This window comes from Myotis davidii, unplaced genomic scaffold, assembly GCF_000327345.1.
Source record: "Myotis davidii unplaced genomic scaffold, ASM32734v1 scaffold44, whole genome shotgun sequence".
Classification (NCBI taxonomy): domain Eukaryota; kingdom Metazoa; phylum Chordata; class Mammalia; order Chiroptera; family Vespertilionidae; genus Myotis; species Myotis davidii.
This window is the reverse complement of record NW_006299705.1, coordinates 256606-282454: the sequence shown is the minus strand read 5'-3', so window position 1 is coordinate 282454 and position 25849 is coordinate 256606. Positions and strand designations below refer to the sequence as shown.

Below are 25849 nucleotides of genomic sequence, written 5' to 3'. Positions count from 1 at the left end.
CTTCTCTAAAATGTCTGATTCTGTGAACAATTCTTGCCTCAGAATATTGATAAAGTTCTGGTCAGCACCAAAGAGTCTGCAGCCCTCGAGGAAGGCGGCTGAGGCTCGAACATCACCTGGGCCTTTGGAACACCAGGTCCAACCCACCAGGTGCTGCATTTCAGACAGTAAGTAATGGGTCAGTGTGAGGAAGTGCTGACCTGCTGTTGTGATGCATTTATTTTTTACCAGAAATAAAAATCCATAAAGAGAAAAGAGAAACCCATTAACAAACTAGATGAACTATAGAAACAAATACAGTACTTATGACCCACATAGAAAACTAAGCAATCCAGAGAGCATTATGTGGTTTTCACTGGTACTTATTTTGAAAAGCACATGGCTTGCCCATGACCAAAGCAGTAATCATTTGAATTTTGGCTTACTGACTAGTTCCGAGAGCTAAATTCTGGCTTTGTACTGCTGAGAAAACAAAACATAATCCTAAGAAGTTCTTGGAACCGTTTTTATTTTTTTTAATTTTTGAGAAAATTTGACCCTACTGAAACTTGAATGAAAAATTCAAATCAATACATGATGCCTACAGGCACTCTTATTTTACAGATGGCAAATGAGGGCCCACGTACCTTGTTTGGGGTCACAGGTAAATGATGACAGAAGCAGTGAGAAAATCCTGAGCTACTTCCCAGCATGGTGGCCCTGGGGTTCAGAATGTCTGAATTCAGCAAGTAAGCATCCCTTCAGTTAGTCAGAACTGACCGTGTACAATGAAATTCCCTCCACTTTTGCTTATCAGGTGCATGGGTGCTGGAAGCTGGACTGCAGGCTCTGACCATATTCCTTCAAGGATCCTCAGCAGTTGACCAGAAGAAGCCTCTTTCTGAGGGAGCTCAGCTTTCTGACCCTTGTATCTAGACCTCAAATGGATTAACTTCCCAGGTCAGCAAGCCAGCACTCAATGAACCCAGACATTAAGGAGACCAGATGCTAGTACAGAGTCCACTGGAGTTCGGTGCCTGATTTCTTAGGATGCCAATAACTCACTACAAGCAAGTCCCCTCCACCTCAGACCCATCCCACGGGGGGATGGACTAAAGGTTACTCAGCCCACAAGGACTGGCTGAGCGGCTGGAAGGTCCGGCGGCTAACTGTCCTCTTGTTTATGAGTACCATGTGGGACGTCAGTTGTTTGGGGGTGTGGCAGAGCAGAGCATCCAAACTGTGAGTGGTGACCTGGCCGTTTATGTGCAGTTTCCCATAGAGCTCGTCAAAGGTGGCCAGAAGCGCAGGCACATCCTTCACTTTTCTCCTCACTTTAGCCAGCTGGAAAAACACAAAAAAGCAAAATCATTACATCTACGCAAGCTTCTTCCCTTGTTCTTTCTATCCTCCGAGAAGCAGGGGCAGAAATGTAAGCGTGTACCTAGAGGTAAAAACCAGGGTACTGGGACACACAAAGGCATGACTAGCTTCAGGGACTCCACAAGCTACACACAAAATGCAGAATTGGTGCTTGAAAATCATGCCCAATGTCTTTTAAAAGTGGGGGGAAAGGGTTACATGGCACAAATGGAACACGTTTACCCAATTTAATGACCAGAACAGGAAGCAGGGCCAAATTACATAGGGCTTTATAGTGCATGGTAAGTTTGTTTTTTGTGCCTGCGTTTTTTTCAGAGATTGAAAATCTTTAAAAAAACAACAACAACACATTTTGTGTTAGGTTAGGAACACCTTCCATTCTGGTGTTTTTCAGAGTGTGTTTGAGGTGAGAATGAAGACACCTTCAGTCTTGGGAGACAGACTGAATGTGCGGATTCTCACAAGGAGAGGTGAGGCCATGCCCCTGTTACTCAGTGTCCTGCTGGCCAAGGTTAATGGCAGAAAACAAGTATGAGGGACTTCTGTACCCCAGAGTACATGCAGCTCTACAGGCCGCTTGCTCTTCCTTTGCACCCTCTTCCCTCTGGCCTGGTTTTCCTCCTCCCACTTCCTCCCATCATCACTTGAATGTTGGCTTTGGTGTTGCCCATGGTAAGTTCTTTGGAATTTATTCTAAAAGCCATCAGAGGGTCCAAACTGGGACATGATCTGATTTCGGTTTATAATAAAGCTGTGTGGAGAACTGGTGGGTACGAGAATGTGGAGACTGATCTGGAGGCCCCCATATTAGCCCAGATGAGAGGATGATGTACTGGGAAACGTATAGCAGAGATGGAGTAGATGTATGTGAGATACATTTTAGATTTAAACTTTTAAAAATTTATTGTTGAGGGGGTGAAGGAAAGGGAGGAATCAAAGACATCTTCCCAACTTGGGCTCTATAACTTGGTGATGGGTGATGTCATTAGCTGAGATGAGAAGATGGGAGGACAGATCTGCAGAGGGAAAATCAAGAGTTCTGTTTTGGGCATGACTTGGATGCCTCGAAACATGTAGGTGGAAATGTCAAGAGGTTGTTGGATATGTCAGAATGAAGCATGGAGGATAGGTCTAGACCACAGGTATAAATATTGGAGTCATAAGTATATGAATGATATTTAATTCTACGAAAATGGGTGAGCTCTAAATTAGAATGTGAAGCTACTTTCTGAACAAATTAACATTTTGTTTAGTTCAATACTTATTAACAATATAACCTAACAATATTTCTTGATGAAAATTTAATTGTAATCAAGGTTCCTACCATACTAGTGTCCTTTGATCATCTTCTAAATATATCATAACCCTGCACACCTTCCTTTCAACAAGGTCTCCCCACTGAACTGTCAGGTAAGAAGTTTAAGCACTTCTTAATGTTCTTAAAAAGAACTGGTGCCCTGGAGTGGGTCAGAGGGGATGAGCTCCAGGGCACAACTGGGAGCGGCCGCCATGGCTTTGGGAGGGAAGGCTGAGCAGAGAGAGAGAGAGCACAAGAAGGCTGTCGATGGGCAACACTTCTCCTCTGATTGCTCCTGTTTCCTCCATGAGGCAGGAAGCAAGCTCATCAAGTGAGAGTGAAGCGTCGGGAGAAGGTATTGGAGGGTTGAGGAGAGAGGAATAAGAGGGCTGGGACCCTTGAAAACAGTGTGGGGGAAGAATAATGTAAAGGGGAAAAGTTTTCCTAGCATTTTAGAGGATATATTATGCTTGAAGGAAAAAATCTTTGTACCCACAGAGAGAAGCCTGACAACAGGAACAACAGACAGGTTGCCCTATGTGACCATCTCTCTAAGGAGGTGGCCTTCTCTGGGTTTTGTTTTTTAAAGATTTTTTTATTGATTTTTCTAGAGAGAGAGGAAGGGAGAAGGAGAGAGAGAGAGAGAGAGAGAGAGAAACATCGATGTGAGATCAAAACACAGATTGGCTGCCTTTTGCACACCCACTACTGGGGATCAAGCCCGCAACCCAAGTATATGCCCTGACTGGGAATCCAACTGGCAACGCTTCGGTGCACAGGACAACACCCAACCAACCGAGCCACACCAGCCAGGACAAGGAGGGGGCCTTTTAAAAGTGTGCCCTTCACCTTTTAATGATTTCTGCAGCAACCACATACTCACCACTTCTTCTGAGAACTTAAGTTTTTTCACAAATTGTGATACATTTTCCTCTGTGGCATCCTTTAGTATCTCTATCAGGGTTTTCAACATATTTGACTGAATATGGATCATAAGCTGAATAAAAAAAAAGACAAGTAAAATAAAACTGAGCCAGTTACAGAAGCCTATATTTATAGGCATCTACCCCGTTTTTCATGCTATTTCCTAACCATTTGCTTGCACAAGTTCAAAAAAAATCCTTCAAATGCATGTCTGCCAGCAAAAACTTATTTTCCAGGGACAAATCAAAATGCCACAAATGCAACACTTGCCTAAGGATAGAAATGGAGAGAACACAGATTTGGGGCTGGATTCCCAGCATTGGCAATTATTAGCTGTGTGACACAGGCCGGTACTTAATCTCCCTTTCAATTTCTTTATTTGTAAAATGAGGGGGGAAACTTTACATCTCACATTTTTAGTTATTGTGAACATTAAATAAAATGCTAGCACACAGGTTTACCCAAGTGACATTACTATCACTTTCTTCCTATAGCCTCTAGATTCGGAGGCTCTGACAATCAGACAATCTCGGCTCTCGGGTAAATGATACCTTTACCTTTTTTCATTTATTAATTTTTGGTTGAGAAATTCCAGAAGAATAGGCTGTTGCAGGTAACAGTGGGAACTGGTTAAAATCCTAAATAGAGGCACCTTTATTTAGGAACTTTCAAAACTGGGTACTGCACCTGGCTTTCAAAATGATATTACTAACTGCCTTCCATTAGACCAAAACAACATAAGAGAAAAGCAACACGTTTCCCCCCTTATCACCAATATTTATTAGAACAATTGGAAAAATATAGAAAAGTTTAAATAAAGTGAGAATAACTCAGAATTTACCAACTAACGTTAACCATTGTTTGTAATTTCATGCATTATCTTCCAAATATATTAATTTTCCCCAGATTTTGATTCTTCTTTTTATCAATTATCACACAAAGAACATTATCTTACAACATTAAAAAGACATTTTAGAACAAAAGAACACCTCTTTTATAATGATGAATGTGCATGTATAGCAATTCATCATATAAATAAAATAATGCACCAAACAAATTAACACCATGCTTTATCATATTGATAAATGTGCATGCATTTTTAAAAAATAAACTTAATTTCTCAGACCTAATTCCCAGAAGTGAAATTACAAAGTTAAAAGCTATAAACATTTTTAAGGCTCTTGATCCTTAGGAAAAGTAATTTTTTTGGAAGAGATATTCCTTTTATATGCCAAACCAGCTAAGTTCTCTCAATAGTCCATTTCTAACATTTTATGTTTGTTGAGCAATTGAAAAGGATAAGGGGTTACTTTGGTCCTGCAGAACTGCATGGAATGATCGTAAGTAGGCTAAATCCCAAGGCCCTGATCTAAGTTCAGTGTCCCAAAGCACAGGCAAAATCATGAGCATACCCTCTGTTGGGAGACAACCCTCCAGGGTCTCTCACATTTGAGCAGAAGCACTGATAGCCTTTTTTCCAAACTATCTTCTCAAGGATGTTTGCATAACCAACAGTCTGGGAAGACAGACACAGTGTCTCACCCAGAGCAAAGGGCAGGGATGCTTACTGCCCATTATAACAGATTTGGGTTCCCCAAATTCAGGGTTGCTCTCTTAAAATGTAAGACCCAGTACGGACAAGAGGCATATACTGTAGACCTCTTCATATCACCCCATGTAACTGAGGCTCAGGGAACTGATGCAAAAATGTTAATATTCTTGCTACTCCCATTGCTGTGCGTAAACAACATCCTCACTTCCTAACGTCTCATATACTCTACCAGCACCCTAAACTGTAGCAAGATAACTCATAATTTGGAAGGAGGGTAAAATCGCCACTCTTAATAGTTCTTAACACCCTTGTTAATAAAAACTGAATTTGGTTGGCAGTGGACTGTTCTATTGAAATCAAAGATAAATCTACTTTTATTAAATGCAACATCTCCAGTGCCTGGCACCTGGTAGACCCTCAAACTAATGAAGGAGAAGGGGAGCACAGCCATTTTCAATGATAAACCTCCTGGAGCTCCATACTACAAACTTTTAATGATGTGCTCCTGTAAGATTTCAACTTTTCTTCCTATTTTTTCCTAATTTCTCTCCTTGTCTCCAACAACTATCTCTGATTCAGTAGGGATTTCAAGAGTAAGGTTCAATACCTTATGAATATACTGATGAAGGGCAATATGGATGAGGCAGTTACTGATGAAAGACAAAGAGAAAATTTAAAGCTAGGAGCTTGTTTCAAACTGAGGTCTCAGGGCACAGCACATTGCTTTAATCTTACAGATGTCAAACAAAAGGCTAGGAAAATTGAATTAGCAAGGAGTAAGGGAAACTTGGGTAAGAAAAACTATTAAAAGAACACATACTTCTGATTTTCTGAGGCTTTGGGAAATGCTGACAAATCATTAGATACCTTTGACCAAAAAGAAGCCGTAAACATGCCAGAAATTTGCATTTCTTTATTCTCTCTCTCTCTTTTTTTTTAAGTTTGCTATATTTGAAGTAGAATATCATAGCATGGTAGAGACTGCTATAAACAATATCTATTCGCCCTTCTTTTTTTGATGACAGAACCCCCTAATTTTAACTGATGCTATGACGTATGGAACTCAAAGGCTCTATTTCTCAGGTTTCTTTGCAACTAGGTGAGGTCATGGAATTAAGTTCTGCACAATAACTTATAAATACCAATTTTTGGTTGAGACAAATAGGAAAGCATTCTTAAAAGGTGGTAACTTCTTTGTCCTCTCCAGTCTTCCTACTTCTTGCTGGAATAGCAGCACAATGGATGGAAGCCCCGTGCTTAGGATGGTGGTGTGGAAATAGAGAGAGGCTGGGTCCCTGAGGATATCATGGAATATCACACCAGACCTAGTCTGATCACCTCTGGCTTTCTACCTGAGAGAAAGCGAAAACCTCTAATTTGTACAGACTCTTGTGTTTTTAGAGTCTACATTGCTCCCACCCAAAAGCAATTCTTTATGCATACAGCTGAGGTGCTGCCACAACAGGATTTATGAGCAGTGAGTCCTGTCTCCTTTCCTACCTGTGTAACCTAAAGGACTTCCCAGCATGAGCCAGAACTTTAGGGTGACCTTGGTCAGTAGTAGAAAAGGGCATTAAAGAATTCACCTGTGTCAATAAATAAATTATAAAAGCAGCAAAACTAACCACTTGTCAATTCCCTTGCAAGGTAATTCAATTCCAAAATTAGTCTCCATCTGGAGACTACCAGATTTCTAGAGAAATGATCAGAAATAAAATAGAATCAGTGGAAAGTTACCCTGTGTTGGTATCTGATACTTTTCAGACATATTTGAAAGTATAAATTAATCCTTTGATACTGAACAGTGCTGCTAAAGAGGGGGTCATAGTTCTTTTGAGATGCATGGGTTTAAATTTAGACTAAAAGGGCAAAGTCAACATAGATGTGCTTTGATTTTATCTGCTAAATTAGTTCAATATATAACACATATAGCTGGGAAAATGGGAAACCAGATCCTCTGGGTCATATTGGCAGCAGGAGGAATTTCAATAAAAAGAAATTGAGGGGGAATAATTGGGAAAATGCAAATTCCAATTGGCAATAGAGAAAGATTTTAGTATAAGGCATAATTTTTAAAGTAGATCAGGAAAAAACTTCATTTATTCCTGCTATTACTGATTGAACAGACTCTCTACTCAGCCAACTTGTCAGGTTTCCATTTCTTAAAAATTAACAAATTTCCCTTAAGGATTCCAAGTAGATGACTCAGTCTTGGAGAGGCTAGGCCCATTAAATCTTTTTTTTTTTTCAAAAAAACCTGTTCTAATAACAGATACCCAGAATTTGAAAGATTATTAAATCTGAAAATGTCAACCAGCTCTTTTTTCATCAGTCCTGAGGAAGATGAAATAGGCTTATATTGAAATATGAGAAATTTAGAGTGGACATTTGGAAAAATTTCCCAAGTGAAAATTTTTAAACAATAAAACTATCTTTAAATTTCCTGACAACAGATAAATCTGTGACCCAATCAAGATGATTCATAGTCAAGATCGGCTCAAGGTTCCTCATATCGTCCTTGCCTGAATCATGCCCATTCCACCACATTTACCAGCTGCCTTTCCTTCCAGCTCTCAGAGAAAAGGGGCTGGTCCAGCGCCTGGCTCTTGAGTGCGCTTCCCACCTCTCTCAGATTTCTCCTCCTGTTGTGAGTGGACAGCTACACTCTCAACAGGCTCATGTTTTACTTCCACCAAAGCACTTTCTCATTTGGAAAAAAAAAATTACTACATTTTCATAACAACTGAGAGAGATAGTCAAGGACTGAACTAGACGAGGACTCTAAAGGCATGGGCACGGAATATGTGCACGAAAGCAGATTCCATTTTTGACTTCCAGTCCTATGTTCTTTTCATTATTCAGGAGGAGCTGAGAGAGCAGTCCCGGAGAAGAGACACGCCCTTATCCCTGCAGGTCTGGAGCGGGGGGACCCTGGGATTTGTAGTCAAACAGATTTGTTGGTGTTAAAACTCTGACTCTGCTATGTAATTAACTGTGAGAACTTGGGTAATTTACTTACCCTTTGAATCGTTGTTTTCACATGTATAATATGGATACATATTGTCCTGACAATGTTGTATACTGTGAACCAACAAATATAAAGTATATAGGATGGCACCTTAGCTAAATTATATTAGAATCCTGCCAATCTCACTCCCTTCAACGTCTCACCACCAATCACTGATCCCCACAAACTCACATCAACTCTAATAGTCCACATAAAACTCCACTCACCTGTATTTCCTTCCTATGATGCTATGAACCGCTTGGAATCCTAGCAATTCTACTCCTGTCCAATCATGACACTCTCTCTCTCAGAAGCAGTTACACACTTGGGATCCCCAGAGCTGTCCATATCCAGTAGTAAGCAGAGAAGGTAAAATACATGTGGCACCTGCTGGCAGAGGAGGCTCCCAAGTCTGTTTGGCTTACTGGCTGCTCAGATAGCCTGACTTCTGGACTCGGGACCTTTGCCACCTTGGCCTCCCAGACCTGCTTGAGCCTATGAGCTTTTCAGGCTTACCCACCCACTCTGACCTGTCTGCTTAGACACCCAGTCTTGGGAAAGGAAGGGATAGGTGACTCTATTCACCAGGGCAGATGGGCCATGGCTAGCTAGCAGCATGAGAATGAACACAGACAACCTTTATCGAGTGAGCACTATTTTATGCAGTACAGATATACTCCATGAGTTACGTAAATGGATAGGATACAATTTGCACACAGGTTTCTCTCAAGTCTTAGTAAAGAGGGTCTATCTCCCTTCTCTCTACATCTACCACTTTCTGTAGTCATGTGTTAATACCTGTAGCATTTAGCCATGTCTAATATCTAAGCATATCTACATTTCCCACCTATTAACAAACTCCCAGAAGCAAAGGCTGTGTTGACTCCCCTCACAGGGGCCATACTGTAACTTTCACAGAGCTCAATAAATGAATAAATTGAATGAAGCCCTTGGGAGATCAAGTCATTATACACAGAGAAAAACTCTAAACATCATTTTAGGACATTTCTAGCCTTTCTTTAAACCATAAAGAAGTCACTTACATTTAAATTAGCGCAGATTATGCTTTCTGGCTTCATGATTTGAGAAAAAATGGATGTAGCTTTTTCCACTTGGTTCTAGAAAGAAGAAAAACAAATCATACCCTAAGTCACATGAACGTTACACTGCTATCATAAAGATCATTTAAAGACGTCAGGATATTCCTATTCGTGGTGCACCAGGGCTTTGAGGTCCACAAAGAAAAAGAGATTTTTGGTAATCAAGAATGCACATTCTATAAAATGTGTCCAACAGTATCATGTTACTAAATGTTTTAACACCTACCAAAGTTCCAATTTTTAAGAGGGAGGCATAAAGTTTACATTTCCCCTTCTCCCACTGGAATGAGCTTTAAAAACAACAACACACCCATCTTTGACAATCTCTGACATAATTAGAACATAGCAGAAACCTCAGACCACAGAAGAGGTGGGAATCCTGGAGATGGAGCTCAGGTTGTCTAAAGAAGTGAGAGGAGACCACTGCTGCCTTTCTCAGAGAGAGCCCAGAGAGTAATTCTCAGAGGTGAGGGGCACAACCTGAAGTACAAAACCTAAATTCCCATTTACAATGATGTAACAGAGTTTAGGACTAGTAATGACAAGTTCTCTGGATCCTTTTGGTGGCAAAGATGAAGCTAATCAAGGACTTAACGTGATAAGCCATATTTGCAGGAAGCAGTATGTCACTATGGCAGCAACAAAGAGACTTTTCATTGAAAACCAATTCCATGCCCATTCCCAATGGCCAGGGAGAATAAAGCCTGTGCATATTTGTAGCGTAAAGTAGTTCACATTTTCTTAGGCTTTGGAGTAGGACATCTTGGGAGGGGCTCTTCAAGGGAGGTGTTCCAGGGTTCCAGCTTTAACTGTCCTTCACTGAGGTATGAAGATAGGGAGGTCCTATCTTCTCTCTGGGCCTCAGCTGTTTCCATTTGTCCGGTGAGAGGGGGAGGCTAAAAGATCACTAAAGTCTCTTCCAAATAAGAGTATTTGGGTCTAACTATGAACTACTAGTATATGATGGACTCCAATTCTACAATAGGCTCATTGTGGGAGTCCTCAATCATCTGAGGTGTTTCCGCTTTGGAGAACATTAAATTACACTTTCTCTAAGAACATCATATAGTAAATAGATTACTTAAAATTTTCATTTTCATTACTTGAGAAATTTCTCTCAGAGGCCAGCTTCCCCCATTGATTCTCCACAGGATCTTGGCCAGTCCCTTCAAAATAGAATGCATGTCATGCCCTTAACTGTAAATGGAAACACTCTTCAGAGACATAGGTATAGATGCAGGTTGCCATGGCACCAAAGGCATTGGTCTCTTTATTTTCTTTGATACGGCCAGAAGGGAAAAATAAATAAAAGAAATGACAGCGGTAACATCCTTCCCATTCCCAGTTCAGGTATGGGCACCCCGAAGCCTTACCTGATTCAGAGCTAGTGCCACAGCAAAATAGCATGCTCTCTTGGCAAGGACATCTCCTTTGATTAGGGCTTCTTCCCTTAATGTGGTGCAGACTTTAAAAGACTCAGGGCTATTCTAGAAGGAGATGGGATTGCTCAATCAATAAATGCCATGAAGTTTTAAGTTGAATAAAATGATTAACAGTGCTCAGTATTTCAGATTTCCTTTTGCAAAAATAATCCCAGAGCCTATCTCAAACCTATTAAATGATTAAGATCCATATAGAGACTATTTGTAAATAGACCAGGTTATCTATATGTTAGTAGCTCAAATCTAAACTAACTTTATTTTTAAAGCTCTTTGTCAATTTTCTGACTTGGGGCAGTTTCACCAGCAAACATACAGGTCTCTTTGTATCTGGGTGGATGGGTTTTTAGACATCAGTCCCATAACATAAAAGTATAAAGATTTGGCCTGCTACCATATCACATAATAGAGGAAAGCTCAGCAACACAGGACAACTTTTCCTGAGGGGATTTCCAATCTGAAAATATCCACATAAGTCAAATATCTGAAAACACGAACACCAATTTGAACATTAATCATGAAAGAATCCCAGACAATCAGAAAACTTAAAAACAAACAAACAAAAACCCCTCCAAGAATGTGAGTGAAGCACAAGCCAGCAGACGGCACTGGGAAAGCTGAGTCCTCTCCTTGGTTCATGCTATAGGTGGACTAGGCTATGAGAGCGGCATCAGCTTTGCATCTATGTACAACTGACATGACATAACTCACAACTCAAATCCTACAGTAAATCCTGAACTTGACGAGAGAGGACAGTTCCCAGAACTGGCTTGGAACTTGGAATGGCTGAGCAGTTGGATTTTCACCTCCAGATTCCTCTGAGTGAAACAAAAGTCCTCTGGCCCTCCGTCAGTGGTAGAAGTAAATTCTCCCCACTTCAGTATATACTCAGGGAGGCCTCACTAAGTAGGTCAGAAGACTGGGTGTCACCGTGCTGAATAGCTGACGCTCAAGTGCTGTGAGTTCTGCTGGCTTCTGTTTCACAGGATCTCAGAAAGGTGTGCTTGGAAAGGAGCATCTAAAAACCCAGGGGCCAGCAAACTAAGACCCTCAGGCCAAACCCAGCCTATGGCTAACATGTTTTTTACTCTTTTAAGTTTATAAAAACACAAAAAATATGTGTCAGAGACTGCATGTGGCCTAAAATATTATCCTGCCTTTCGCAGAGTAAGTGGGCTGACCCCTGAATCCAAGCCCCTCATTTCACAAATGAGGAAAGTGCCCAGGTTAGAGCCGGTTAATGTAAAATTGAGACTAGACTCCCAGTTTCTCAATTTCCACGTTAGTTTTCTTTCCACTGCAACCCAACTACCTCTCTTGTTTGGGAAAAGTGATACTGCTGCACCTTTCAGGGAAGTCCAATGGCCCATGCTCTTCTACCTTGCCTGGTGTTCCTTTGTTTTCACATAAGAAGGTTTTGCTAAGTTTCCAGAGTTTAAATGGCATGAATGACTATAGTTAAGCACGGAATCTTAAGTCAATGTACCATTTCAGTTATCCATTCATTCATTAAATAATGAAGAGAGTTTCTCTGTGTAAGAAACAATCCTGATACAGTAATGACATATGGACTTATAAGTCATGCTTTCCTCAGAGAGTTCATTTTAATGTCACATACATTTATTAAAGACCGGTTGTGTACCAGGCACGGTTTAGGTGCTGGCATGCCAAGAGGCCTCAAGGAGCTTACACTCTAGTGATATAACAGTGGGCAGTGTTACAAGTGTCACATACATGACAAATAGAGTAGCATTAGGGATGTTGGAGGAGATTCCAACTTAGGTGATTACAGATAAATTCACAGATGAGGACAAAGCAGCCCTTGAGTTTGCCAATGAAGGATGTAAGGTTTCCATGGAGAGGGCCACAGAGAAGACTGGCCTAGCCGAGTCCAGCAAGAGCCTTGTAACAAGGCCACTCGAAAGCAGAGCTTGAGCGCAGCATACTGTTTCTTGTTTCACTATCTATACAATTGCCAGGGAAGGGTGACAGTAATGAAATTGCTTTTCCCATAATAAAACTGTCTGACATGGCTAACTTAAGTTTTCTAAAAATGAACACATTTAAAATGGAAATATCTGCACCAGATGGAAAACTGATTTCCGAGGAACTGAATTTTACTGCAGAGAAAAAAAAAACCAAATCCTTTTTCAAACACTATCCACAATGTTCTAAAGGTTAACAGGAGATAGTCTTACCAGTTTGTAGCAAATCGCAAAAGCAAGGACATAGGTATCTTTGCTGAACTTCACATCTTGGTTTTTCATCTCGATCAATACTTCCAAAGCACCTGCCGAAAGTCAGGAGAGGGCCGGTTCTTAGATACAGTCAAGTGAATTCAGAGTCCTCTACTGCTGATCCGCGGAGTTCTAATCAGCACCATCTACTAAAGCTGTATTTAGCACAATAAAAGCTATTTATCAAAGTCATTTAGCAATGAACTACATTTCAAAATTAACGACACAGGAAGACCTACTATTTAAAAACCTATTATAATGTCAGCATAAGTAAAATCCGGGGTGTTTAGTTTAAGGCATGAATTAAGATGCAACAATGTTTTCACACATAAAGAATGAGGTCTCCCTGATTCAGGTACTCTTCAGGAATGTTAAGGTCACATTTGTATGGTCCATTGCTTTTTCTAACAGGTACACAGGCAAAGAGAGCAGAATTTTTCAGCAAACATAAATTACAATACTTACTTTTATATTTTCCTTTGATAAATAACATGTCCATCAAAATATTGAATGACGTAGAATCTGAGAAGAAACCTCGTAATTGCTAATGAAGAAAAACAATACAGTTTGTTTAAAAGTTAAAACTATTAAGGAATTATTATCCTTATACTGCACCTTATCTGTCCAGGACTTATTTTTGTGCACACCTTATTACTGGGCCTCATGAATTCTCTAATAAGTTTCTGATACACCAAGGATTTCTTTTACAAAAAAATTTAAATGCTGTACGCTCTATTGGGTGTCATGCCTTTGGCAATGGGTATACTTAACAAGAGGCAAGAGATCTGGTAAGAAATCTCTTCAGAAATAAGGTGAAAAACATATTCATAAATGGTGGTTCTGTCATGTTTAGGAGAAAAGAAACAAGCCAATCAACCCTGGTGGGGTGGTCCTGGGACCTGGGTGGCAGCATAATAACATGAAATGGCAGCTAGAAGTACAGTTGAGGACTAAGGCAGGAACATCTACAGTAATTTCTTTTGGCAAACAAATAAAACAGAGCTGACTGTTCACTTTTTGAAATAATTCACTTTAGTCATCATAATTATTATTTAGTGAATAATTCACTAAAACATTTTTAAATGTTCTCAACATTTTTTCCTCAGCACCTTGAACGCCATGCTATTCAAATGTGCCGCTGGATGTCTTGCTCCATTTGTCCTTTCTGAGAGCCCACTATGCGGCTCCTGTCTAGGTGCTGAGAGCAAAAAGTGGCACACAACACACAGAACCTGCCCTGAACACCAGGGGCTTATCACCTGTGGAGCTTAACTTAAAGTCTCAATAGGAGCCATGAAGAAGAATGGAACAGGACAGAGGGGTGGAGAAAGTGATGGGAGGGGATCAGGGAAGGCTCTCTGAGAAGAGACCTTCATGCAGTAAAGGAGAAAGGCTCAGTGATGCAGGTGTAGAGCATTCTAGTCTCAGGCCAGGAGCTTGGCATGTCTGAGAAAGAACATGGTCCAGAATGAAGTGAGCCGGGGAGGTGGCAGGAGATGAGACACCATAAAGGGCCTACTAGATAATGATGAGGGGTCTGAGTTCTATTCTGAGTGGGATGGGAAGCCATCAGAGCACCCCTGTCCATAGAAAAATACTGCAAGCCACAAGGGCAAGCTATGTATGTTATTCTAAATTTTCAGGTAGCCTCATTTAAAAAAGTAAAAAATACGTAAAATCAGTTTTAATAATGTTACTTAATGCACTAAATCCAAAATATAATTTCAAACATGTACTCAATACTAAAAAAATCATTAATTAAAAAGTACTTTACATTCTCCTTTTTATATCAAATATCTGAAATATATCATGTACAGAGTGGGGCAAAAGTAGGTTTACAGTTGTAAATATGCAAAACACAGTTTATTCTTGTATCATTATTTATTATTATTTTCCAAACGAACAACTGTAAACCTACTTTTACACATATAGTCACAGTCCAAGGGCTCCAGAGATACACAGGGCTAGTGGATACCGCACTGGCCACACCACAGGATTCTGGGAGGGGACATAACAAGTTAGGAGGAAGCAGGATTAGGTTTTATGTCATTTGATTGGAATTCAGTTTATCCCACTCCAGGAAGCTCACCCATTCATGAATGTTTCACACACAGGTAACTAAAAACAGTAACAAAACTTTACATTCACTTTCTCTTTGTTTTTATCACTATACTCATGGCTATGATTTATTATAGTAAAACTTTTGTTTTCTTTAAATTACAACATTAAGACCTGCTTATTGTAAAATAGTCAAACAATACAGAACTGTTTAAAGTAAAAAATGAGAATTTCCTACACTTTTATCCCCTAAAGATAAGTAGCAGTTCAGTGTCTATCCTTCCATATTTTTAATACATATACACTGAAATGTAAATATGTATGAATATTTCCTCTTTTAGAAAAAATGGGCTCAAACTACTCCATACTGTTCTGAAACCACCTTTTCTCTGCTTACTAATATACTATGGTCATCTTTCTAATGCATGGGTATTCTTAAAGGAGGGGCAAGCCGAGAGTTAACAGCTCCACCACGGACAGAACCCTTTATAGGAAAAACAGTAAGAGGCAGAAGGACAGCTTAGTTATGGCGGTCCCTAAAAATACTAACATGTCCCAGGCGGCCAGCCCCAGCCCCAAAATTTAACCAATGCTTCTGACAGTAGATAAGTTTATACTGTCTCAGAGTCCCAGTTTCTTCTTCTGTAAAATATAAATAATAATAGTATCTCGCTCACCAGGGCTATTGTGGGAAACACATGAAACATATAAAGTGCTTAAGCCGAGGACATAGTAAATATTCAATAAATAATTTAAAAATAATTATTGCTATTACTGATTTTAGGAAAAGAAAATTGGAATATGTGAAAGCATTTGAAAAATGGAAAAGCCCTTTACAACGTGGCTTTCAACCAGAAGTAAAGTACAAGAAGAGGAGAGAAGCACAGGGGAAGGACAGGAAAGGCAAGCTTTAAATGGCAACCTGTGTGAAACTGTCCCCAGCAAAAGCTCCTCAAAAGGAGGATGTCAGTCCCAGGTGGACACACCTCCTACCTATCCAAGGTAGGTAGATACCTTGCAGTCTGTACTTACACCTCTTCCACATCTGTGTAAAGAGACCTTTATCTCTTCATAGGAACTGGCTCCAAAGAAACCTTAAAAATGTGGGGAACAGCTCATTCATTCAGCCCAGCAGCCTTTTTCTAATAAAAATGTGTATATGGGAGATAGATGCCTTTCCTAACATGAAAAACACCTTATCCTCAGCACAAGGAAATCGCTTTGGCAGGGAAGGCAATCAGAAGACAATAACCTGGTCTTTGATGAGCTCCACTGCAGACTCCTCAAGATCCAACTCGTAGCACAACCTCATGAAAAGTGGTCCAAACTTATACTCTCCCAGGGTGACATGTCTGTTCTCTACATAGTACCTGTTAATAAAAATGATTCAATGAGCCAAATGGTGGGACGCAGGGAAAGGAACTGACAGGCCGAGACATGCACCTGGCTAGGTGTTTGGGACACACAAAAAATGAGGTACTCTCACAGTCTGGAGGGGAGGCTTGCAGGCTGAAGATAATCAGAGGAATCCTGGAGTGCAGAAATACCTTAGGTACTTAGTTAAACAATTAAATAAACAAGGTGTGTTGGAGGCCCACTCACTCTGTGAAATAAAAGAGAGGAAAATGTACATTGTAATCATCTTCTCACTTTACCAACAACCCAATAGGACTGACTGAGTGGGAGCATATGTCAGAGAACAGCAGGGGTCTTGCATCTGTGAGCCCATCACAATGTGCTGTCTCTATACTGGCCCAACTACAGAGGAGCAAGGGAAAGGGGTGGGGTGCTGCTCTGTCCCTGTCAAGGCTGCTTCATCTACATCTAGGATGGCAGATAATCTTCACCTTGGGAAAGACATATGTGAGCTAAAAATTCAGGTTTAGGGAAGGGCAAATTTCAGAGAGAGTGGCTTGAGATTTCTTCCGGAGGCCAGAAGAAATCCAGGATCCAGTGAAGGTGAGTGCCTCCCCAGCCTGAAACAGTAATTAGAGAACAATGCAAGGTAGCCTGCCAGTTAGAACCTCAGCTCTGCAAACTGCTAGCACCACTTCACTTTCAATAGCCAACTCTTTGTGCTTTAGACACTAAGAAGACAATCTGGTAACAGAACAAGTACCTCATGATTACATGTAAATCAGATTTTAGAAAGATTCATTCATTATATGAATAAATCCCAAATACTACAAGGACAGCTCTGACTTTAAAAAACAGAATACTCATCAATCCAAGAACTTATATGCATATAAGCATAACCCATGGACACAGACAACAGGGTGGTGAAGGCTTGGGGCAGGGGCAGGCTGGAAGGGGTCAATGGGGAACAAAAGGGGGACATATGTAATACTTTCAACAACAAAGATTTAAAAAATAAATAAATAACAGAATATTCTTTAACCTGCTGAAATCACTGAGGAAAGTCATAGTCCATCCTAAGCTTATATACTGCCAAATAGAATGGCAATGTGTACTTTGAAAGGCACATTTCAAATTCCAATTACAGAAGCTACAAAAATATTCGTTGCTTCATTACAACAGTTAAGAATTAAGTTATATCAAAGTATCAAGTTGTTACATCTTAAATATATATCATTTTTGTCAATCATACTTCAATAAAACTGGAAAAATAAGTTATTAAAAGGCAATATAGTGTAATAAATAAGGATTTTTAAACTCTCATTCCAAAATAACAGTTCAAATCCCAGCTCTGTAACCATGAGCAGATTAATTAATCACTGTGGGCTCCAGTTTCCTTATCTGTAAAAATGGAGCTAAGAAGAGAACTCAGAGTTTTTGTGAGGATTAAATGAGGCAATATGCCTGGCACACAGCTAGTCTTCCATATAAAATATAAGACACGCTGAGGAAAACATCTTTAAAAATCAATATATCTCAGTAAATAGTCTCATGAGAAACTTATGCCTGATTCAAAACAAAACAAAAAGAAAAGTTTTCTCAATTTTAATGACATTTGTTCTAAATAAAAGTCCTAGGAAGTCACAGAGATAATGTATCACCTTCTGGTTCCAGTTAGAGGATCTAAAAATCCCTCTGTAAACCAATATGGTCAATATTAGGATGGGATTGGGTTGCTCATCACTTTTGGCCCAATAAAGGCCTTATATTTCAGCTCTCTATACTTCTTCCCAGCCGTGGGCCGCCTGTCTCAGAAGAGAGGAGATGGGTTGGTATGCCCTGGCCCACCCATTTTCCCACTTGCCCACCTGTCCACAAGTAGAATGAAGGGCAGCAACTGAGCAGAGAGTATTAGCATCAATAAAGGAAGGATGAGTCATACTTTTAGTGTTCAAATTTTTATCCTGCTTTATTTCTCTTTTAAACATCTGATAGCTTTGGGTAGTAAAGCTATCCAGAGGGTCTTAAATGATTCAACTACATAAGATTATTTTCTTTACTTTAGCCTACAACTGTTATTTTTAATGATTTTAACTTAATCATTACAAATAACAGAATTAGGTTTGCTGGTATAGTGTGATTATAAACCACAATAAATTCAGAAAATAACCTGGCAGCTTATCCTGACAACCTTTAAAAGGTTCACTCCCTCTGAACCCAAAAAGGAAATAAAGAACAAGTTTTATGCGTACAGTTTCACCAGTATAAATCATGGCACTATTCATACTGATGAAAAGTTAGAAATCATTTAGACATTCAACAACAGAGGCACAGTTAATTAAAATACCAAACATACGATGCAATATGGTATATGCATTAAAATGTGGTTCCTAAGCATATGATTAACAAGCAAAAACACTTATGCTATAATACTAATTAGAAAACAAAAAATATATATATTTTTTCACAGTAATAATTACAACTATGTAAAATAGATCCTATCAAAATCATAATATCTTTGTATGAAAATAATTGGTAGGGATGTATTTTCTATCTGCAGTCGTAAATCCACGATGTTAATTTACAACTTAAGTCTATGTGAATTTTCGGCGCCCCAAGTCCTGTGTTGTTCAAGGGTGAAGAGTATATCAAGATATTAACAGTGGTTTCTTAGAAGTGGTAGGTAGGCCCAAAGAGGGCCACCATTAATTCCTCCTCTCCCTGCATGAGCAAGCTGCTCCATCCATCCATCTAGAGGTGGAATCCTTTCCCCTTCCTGTGGATCTGAGCTGGCAGGACACTTGCTTTGACCACGAGAATGCATCAGAAATGAAGCTGTGCCACTACTGGGTAGCTCTACAAGGCCTGCAGCTCCCACTTGACCATGGGCTAGTGCAGCTCAAGCTAGACTCACGAATGGTGAGACACGACAAGGAGAGGGCCACGTGAGGAGCACTGAGACATCGGGAATGCAGGTGAAGCCTTCTTGGACCTTCCAGCTCAGCCCAGTGACCTGCAGATGAGCAAGTGACAGTAGTCTACTACACCAACAAAGAACCGTCCAGCTGAGACGGGCCTCAATTCCTGACCCACAGTGCTCTGGGAAATAATAAATAATGGCTGTTTAAACCACGGAGTGGTTTGTTATGCAGCTAGAGACACCTGGAACAGAATTTGGAATATATTGTTCTTCCTACTTTTTTGGTGTTTTTCTGTACTTAGTTTTTAATTGTCCTTTTTAAAAATAACATCAATTTTTTCACATTATAAAATTGCTAATGTTCACTATAGACAAGTTGGAGAAATCAGAAAGTACATGTTTAGACAAACAAAAAATGTAAAATGTGTAATTCCCAGAGAACCACAGTTAACTTTCGGTATATATTCTTCCAGTATTCTATATATGAATACCTTATCTTTATCCCTATAAATGTATAATATAAATGCAGGCTCAGGTATAGAAATATATGTTTAAAGAATGGTGAAAAGAAGCAATGAACTTAATATCTGAAATGAAGCCCATATTTTCTCCCAAGGGAGCAAAACCTTTGCTGGATTTCTTAACAGCAGACTATGATTTTGTGTGAGCTCCTTCTGACATGGGAAACTCTGACAAGGGATCAGACACCACAGAATAGGCATACGCCTGGAAAAGGGAGACTAGTTAGGAATCCACTGGTCATCCATGTGAGAGACACTGAGGCCTGAACTAAGACACTGGGAACAGGGACAGAGAGAGCAAGGCTAGAGATGAGACACACCAGGAATGTGGAAGCAGTCGGATTTCTTATCCTGTCAGGGAGGAAACAAATGAGATTAGGGGAAAGAGGCTCACAGATATCTGTCCTGAGTGACTGGTCAGTGCAATAGAAAACACAGCAAAAGGAAGAAATTTGCATAAGTTGCATGTGAAGACCTAAGGAACGCGTTGGTGGAGTTAGTGAGTATGCTGCTGATTTCTTGGGGCATGTATTACCTGTTTTTCTATCCCAGCACCTGGCATGTAGTAGGAACCCAGTAAGTGTTTGCTAGAAGAATGAATATAAATGTCTAGAGCCCAGGGCAGGCATCTGGACAAGAGATTTGGCAGTCATCGGTGATGCCTAAACCTTGGAAGTGGATGAAATTATGCAGGAAACAACACAGTAAGAAGAGACAAAGACTGGCAGAATTCTAAGGAAATGCCTCACCTGTAAATGACATGTTTAGCCAGTTCCACATCATCACGGGACTCACATAAATGAAGTAAGGTTCTCAGCTCCTCCTTTAAGATGAGCTTGTTCTGGGTCAATTTCTCCTCCAAGCTGCTCAAATAGGTTTCTGGAAGAAAGCACAGTAGGGTGACCATCACTGAGGTTGACTGGGAGAAGGGGAAGCCAGAACCTGGCACACTGCAAAGGGGCACTGAGAGGGGCTCACAGCCTCGCAGCTCCCATCATGGGCCGGTCCCCTTGAGTAGCGTCATGTGGGGCACGGCTATAGGGTTAAGCCTCGGACCTGTTGGCAAAGCCACACACAAGGCCCACCTTAGAGGGCACAGTCCTCTTAGCATAATTAGGCTTGACCTTATGATGCTCCCTAGATCTTATCTGGGAAGCTAATCGCTGAGGGAGGTCCAGCAAGTGCTGCCAAAACAAGTGAAACTCACAAGAACAGTGTAACTATGGTAACCACTACCTTGTTTACCTCTGACTATAAAATAAAGGCTCAGCTTGCCTCTGGATCTCTCTCTGTGGCCTCAGCTAGGCACAGGAGGATCCACCTAGAATAAAGAGAGAACCTAGCTATGCTGATCATCTGAACGCTGTCTCCGTGTCCTTCATTCTTCGCCGACTCTGTCCACACCTTTGGGAACCCCTGGACGGCTGGGGCTGGACCCCGGCAGTGTCAGAGATGGTGCGTGACACAAAGTATCTGGGTCACGGGGCAAAGCCCAGGCCCCACTCAAGACTGTCCAACACAGAATCTCTGGGAACAGGAGCACAAGAATATGTATTCTATATAATAAAAGAATAGTATGCAAATTGTCCCCTCAACTGGGAGTTTGTCCGGGAGTTCGACCAGGGGGTGGGGCTGGCCGGGGAAGGGAGGGAGGCCCTGGCCGGCAGCCGGCAGCTGCTAGGGACCCTACCAGTGCATGAATTTTGTGCACTGAGCCTCTAGTTTTTTAATATCTGATAATCCTTATGCACACTAGTTTGAAAGTACCCCAGAGGTTTAGCCCAAAGAACTGTATCTATAGGAGACTTATGAGAGAGAAAAAAGAAAGAAAATGTAACCAAGATATCTAAACCATTAATTGGCAGGGCACCTAGCAGGAAAACTGAAAGGAAAATGTCCACAGTGGTTGACTCACATGTTTCAGAAATAGTCTGTTTCTCTTTCATTTGGCCCATCTTTACCTCTCTTTCATTCCTCTTGGTCTCTCCCTACTCAGTTGTTAGCATACTGCGGGACTATAGAATGCATGGGGTAGATAAAAAAGTCACTCTTTTCAAGGTGATCATACTCTGTCTCTGTCCCTTGTCTTGTGTCTGATCAACTGTGGGGACCATCACACCCCAAAAGGAAAAATAGCTTCTTGGCATTAGGAAGGAACTGTATTCTCACCAGAATGTGGGGTGAGAGGCAAGGCAGGCACCAAAAGGCAGAGCCATTTTCAGTAACAGAAATTGCCAAGAAAAGTCCACAGGATTTGCTCCAAGGCTCAGAGCTTCCGGCTTGTTGTAATGCTGCTTAAAGAAGTGGCACAATATACATTGAAAATGCAATATCTGGAAGTTGAGGCAGACACTGCTCTGGATTTACAAGAAAAGAAGGCCCGCTGGGTTTGATACTGTAATGGACCCTCCCATCTTTACTCGCAGAACCACATAATGATTAAAGGTTTTAGCGACAGAAGGACCTGGACTGAAATCTAGGCTCTGTCACTTGCAGGCTATGAGGTGACCCTTGTCTGTGAGACCTGATTCCTTGTATGTAAAGTTAGGATCATGACACCTACCTCATGGGGTTATCCTGAGACAATATACATGAAGCATTTAGCCCAGAGCCAGCAGAGTAACTGCCAGTAAATCAGAGACATTATTGTTCTTATTTTCATTCCTTCTATTTCTTCTTAGAGTTAAGAGGATTTGTTCTATTAAATAGTTCTGAACAATTTCCAATATAAAAGATTTCAATGGAATGACTTTACATCTTGTACTTCTTTATCCTTTTTTTGTTTTGTTTTTTGTTAATCCTCACCAGAGGATATTTTTCCATTGACTTTTAGGGAGAGACAGAGAGAAAGAAACATCGATGGGAGAGAGACACATGGATTGGATGCCTCCTGCATGCTCTCCTGACCAGGGCCAGGGATCAAGCCTGCAAGTGAGGAACATGCCCTTGACTGGAATCAAACCCAAGACCCTTCAGTCCTAGGGCTGACGCTCTATCCACTGAGCCAAACTGGCTAGGAGCCTTGTGAGTCCTTCTTAATAAACCTTAAGAATCCAAAATTTCAACGGATGTAATTTGTATTTTAAAACTAACCAATCAAGATGTAAGTGCTTATCACATATTCATACACAAGAGGTATGGTTCCTACCCTGAAAGAGCAAAGTCTAGTCAAGAGGACAAGATATATTTATAGAAAGTTACCTGAAACAGTGATGGATTAGGTAACACATGACTGACTATCTATTCTACATAATAAAAGTCTAAGCAACCATTACAGCTGAATGGCCAGAACGACAGGTCACTGTGATGTGCACTGAACACCAAGGGGCAGATGCTCAATGCAGGAGCTGCCCCTGGTGGTCAGTGTGCTTCCACAGAGGGAGCACCGCTCAACCAGAAGCCAGGCTCACAGCTGGTGAGTGCAGTGGCAGTGCTAAGGAGCAGCGATCAGGCAGGTGGTAAGGAGCGAGGGGTCCTGGACTGTGAGAGGGATATCCACCTGCTGGCTTAGGGCCTCCCTTCCCCGGCTGCCGGCCAGGGCCTTCCTTCATTCCACGCTGTCCCCTGGTGGCCAGCGCACATCATAGCGAGCAATCGGTCTCCCTGTCAAACTCCCATGGGGACAATTTGCATATTAGGCTTTTATATATATAGATGATTAGCAGAGAAGGAAGACTGATTTCCAGAGGGCTGGACTGTGAGTGAAGAGAAGCAAGAAGTGTTAAATAGGTGCTCTTAAACAGTTGACAGTAAATGAAGAAGAGCTAAAAAAATGAATAAAGAAAATAAAAGAGTAACTAAAAGAGAGGAGAGAGGAGAGTCTTGCTGTATTTATAAAGGGATTTAAAGGACTGGGGAAAAACTCAGTGTGCAGGAGTGGGGGAAGGAATGCAATAATATTTCTCAGATGCTGAAAAGGAATAGGACTTACGTGGTGGTGTTGCATTTTTAACTTTTTATAATAAAAGTTTTCAAACTACCTAAAAGTAGTTTGACCTCCCATGTGCCCATCACCTAGCCTCAATAATTGTCAATATTTTGCTAAGGTTTAAAATAAATCTTTGTTTTAGCCTATTGACTTTTCCAGCACAGGGTAGAAAATATGAACATGCATCATCACATATAGCACACTGTTTTGTTTCATTTTATTGCACTTATATATAGTTATGTATGTGGGTACTGGAGATGTAACATAAAGTGTATTTTTTTACTAAGGGTTTCATCAAAAAGTTTGAACACCAGTCTTCTGGAGCAGTTCTTCTTGGACTTCATTGTGCATACAAGTCATCTAGGGCCTGAGGTTTGGCATTCCCATCAACCTCCCAGTTGCTGCTGATCCATGAACCTTCAAGTGGCATGGATCAGGAGGACTGGTTTTAGTATTTCTCTGGGATTCTGGGTGAAGGACTAAAAGGAGAGCTGTAGACTCTGCAGTAGTAGAGAATGAGATGAAAGGTGCATGTCAGGGTAGACTAGGAAACTAAGAACAAATCATCTCAATTTTTCTGAGACATTGAAGGAGAGACTGAACAGGGACAGAAATAGAGAAAACTTGAATGACAGAACAATGTAAGAATTAACAAAACAGATCCAATTACCTTTGGTACCAGGAAGACTGTATGCAATAGCCACCTTCTTTTGCTGAAATTCTTTCAATTTCACAACATTATCTGTAAGTAGATATCTTTTAGCTATAAAATAGAGAAAGAAAAAGACTAATATCATTTTGACTGTTTTATACTTGGCAAATAATATGACTGTCTCTAATAACTGATTCATTTAGTATAAATAATTCATCTAGATAGGTACAAATATAACAGTCACCCTGGTGGGGGAAAAAGCATCTCTAACTACCAGATGATGCAAATCCGAATCAAAGACAAGTTATGTTTATGTGTGCAAAAGGAGCTAATGATTAATTGTGTATGGGGACAGGAAGGCAGGGATCTGGGATCTGAAAGACAAATAGACTTTCACCATCTGGTTAAGGGACAACAAGGGGATTTTAAAACAAACAAACTTAAGGCTATTGTTTAAATGCAAAACAGGAATATCTCATTTTGGCTTATCTAGGTAGAAGCATACAGTGCAGTGGAAAAAGCTATAGCGTGACCACTGGAATCCCCAGGCCTGTCATTTGTGAAATGAGGAGTATAGCCTCTCACATGTGGACTCTCAGTAACCTCAGGATAGATCAGAAACCACTAGCCACAGCTCAGCAGAAACGATGAGTTTGGGAAACATCACTTCTTTAGGATGCCAGGCTGTGGCCAAAGAATCAACCACCAAAAGAAGCTCTGGGCACTGCACTGAAAAGGTAACAATAACGATCGCCGTATGGAGAGCCAGTCCACATGAAGGGTGGCAGCAGAACTCGGCTGTGGGGCTGCCTGTCTTCAAATCCCTCCCCTACCAGTTCCCTCTAACCTCGGGCACATGAGCTATTATTATACTTGCTGTTTCCTCCCCTGTCAATGGAGAAAAGAATGGTACCCGGTCACTGGGTGTTGTAAGGAGAAAAGGAATGTCTGTAAATACATTAGAATAATGCCTGATACAAAGGGTTCCATACTGTATCCCTCATCGGCATTCTCAAACTCATTTTCACGAAGAGATGAAGGGATAACTAATTGTACGGATGAAGGAACCTGCTCAAGGTCTTTCCGATCGTTAGCTGCAGAGCTGGGACTCAGCCCCGCAACTCTGCCGGGCCCCGCCCCCCAGGGGGGTGAGCAACATCGCCCCCCGCCCCAGGGGATGCCGCAGCGCCAAGGTCAAGACCCCAGCCCGGTTGTCCTTTGGTTCCCAGGCACGTGGGTGTCCACGACACCCAGGGATCATCGTGGCACACACGCGCGAAGACACGCTCGTCTGCTCCAGGCCAGTAAGTGGCCGTGGCGCTGTTATTTCTCCAACGTGATGCCCGCTGAGGTGTAAAGGTCCCTTCGGTCCCATCCCTCCCGCCTTCACGGCGCGAGCCCGCGGATACCTCCGAGGGGGCAGCGGCAGCCGGCGGAGCCAGAGCCTCCCACCCCAGCACACACCAAGGCCCGCAGCGCCCGCAGGACGGCTTGCT

General features: G+C 41.2%; 1 protein-coding gene across 1 annotated transcript; it reads right to left on the bottom strand.

Moving 5' to 3' along the window:
* Positions 1-488: 488 nt before the first annotated feature.
* PTCD2 (pentatricopeptide repeat domain 2) lies at positions 489-25847 on the bottom strand (the record flags this gene model as incomplete). The annotated part of the gene is made up of 10 exons (XM_006775559.2): positions 489-1323; positions 3543-3656; positions 9186-9260; positions 10616-10729; positions 12880-12971; positions 13384-13462; positions 16229-16346; positions 20523-20652; positions 24372-24464; positions 25763-25847. Coding segments are annotated over 10 exons (1125 nt in total), but the record flags the coding sequence as incomplete, so codon positions are not given.
* Between the last annotated feature and the right edge of the window lie 2 nt (positions 25848-25849).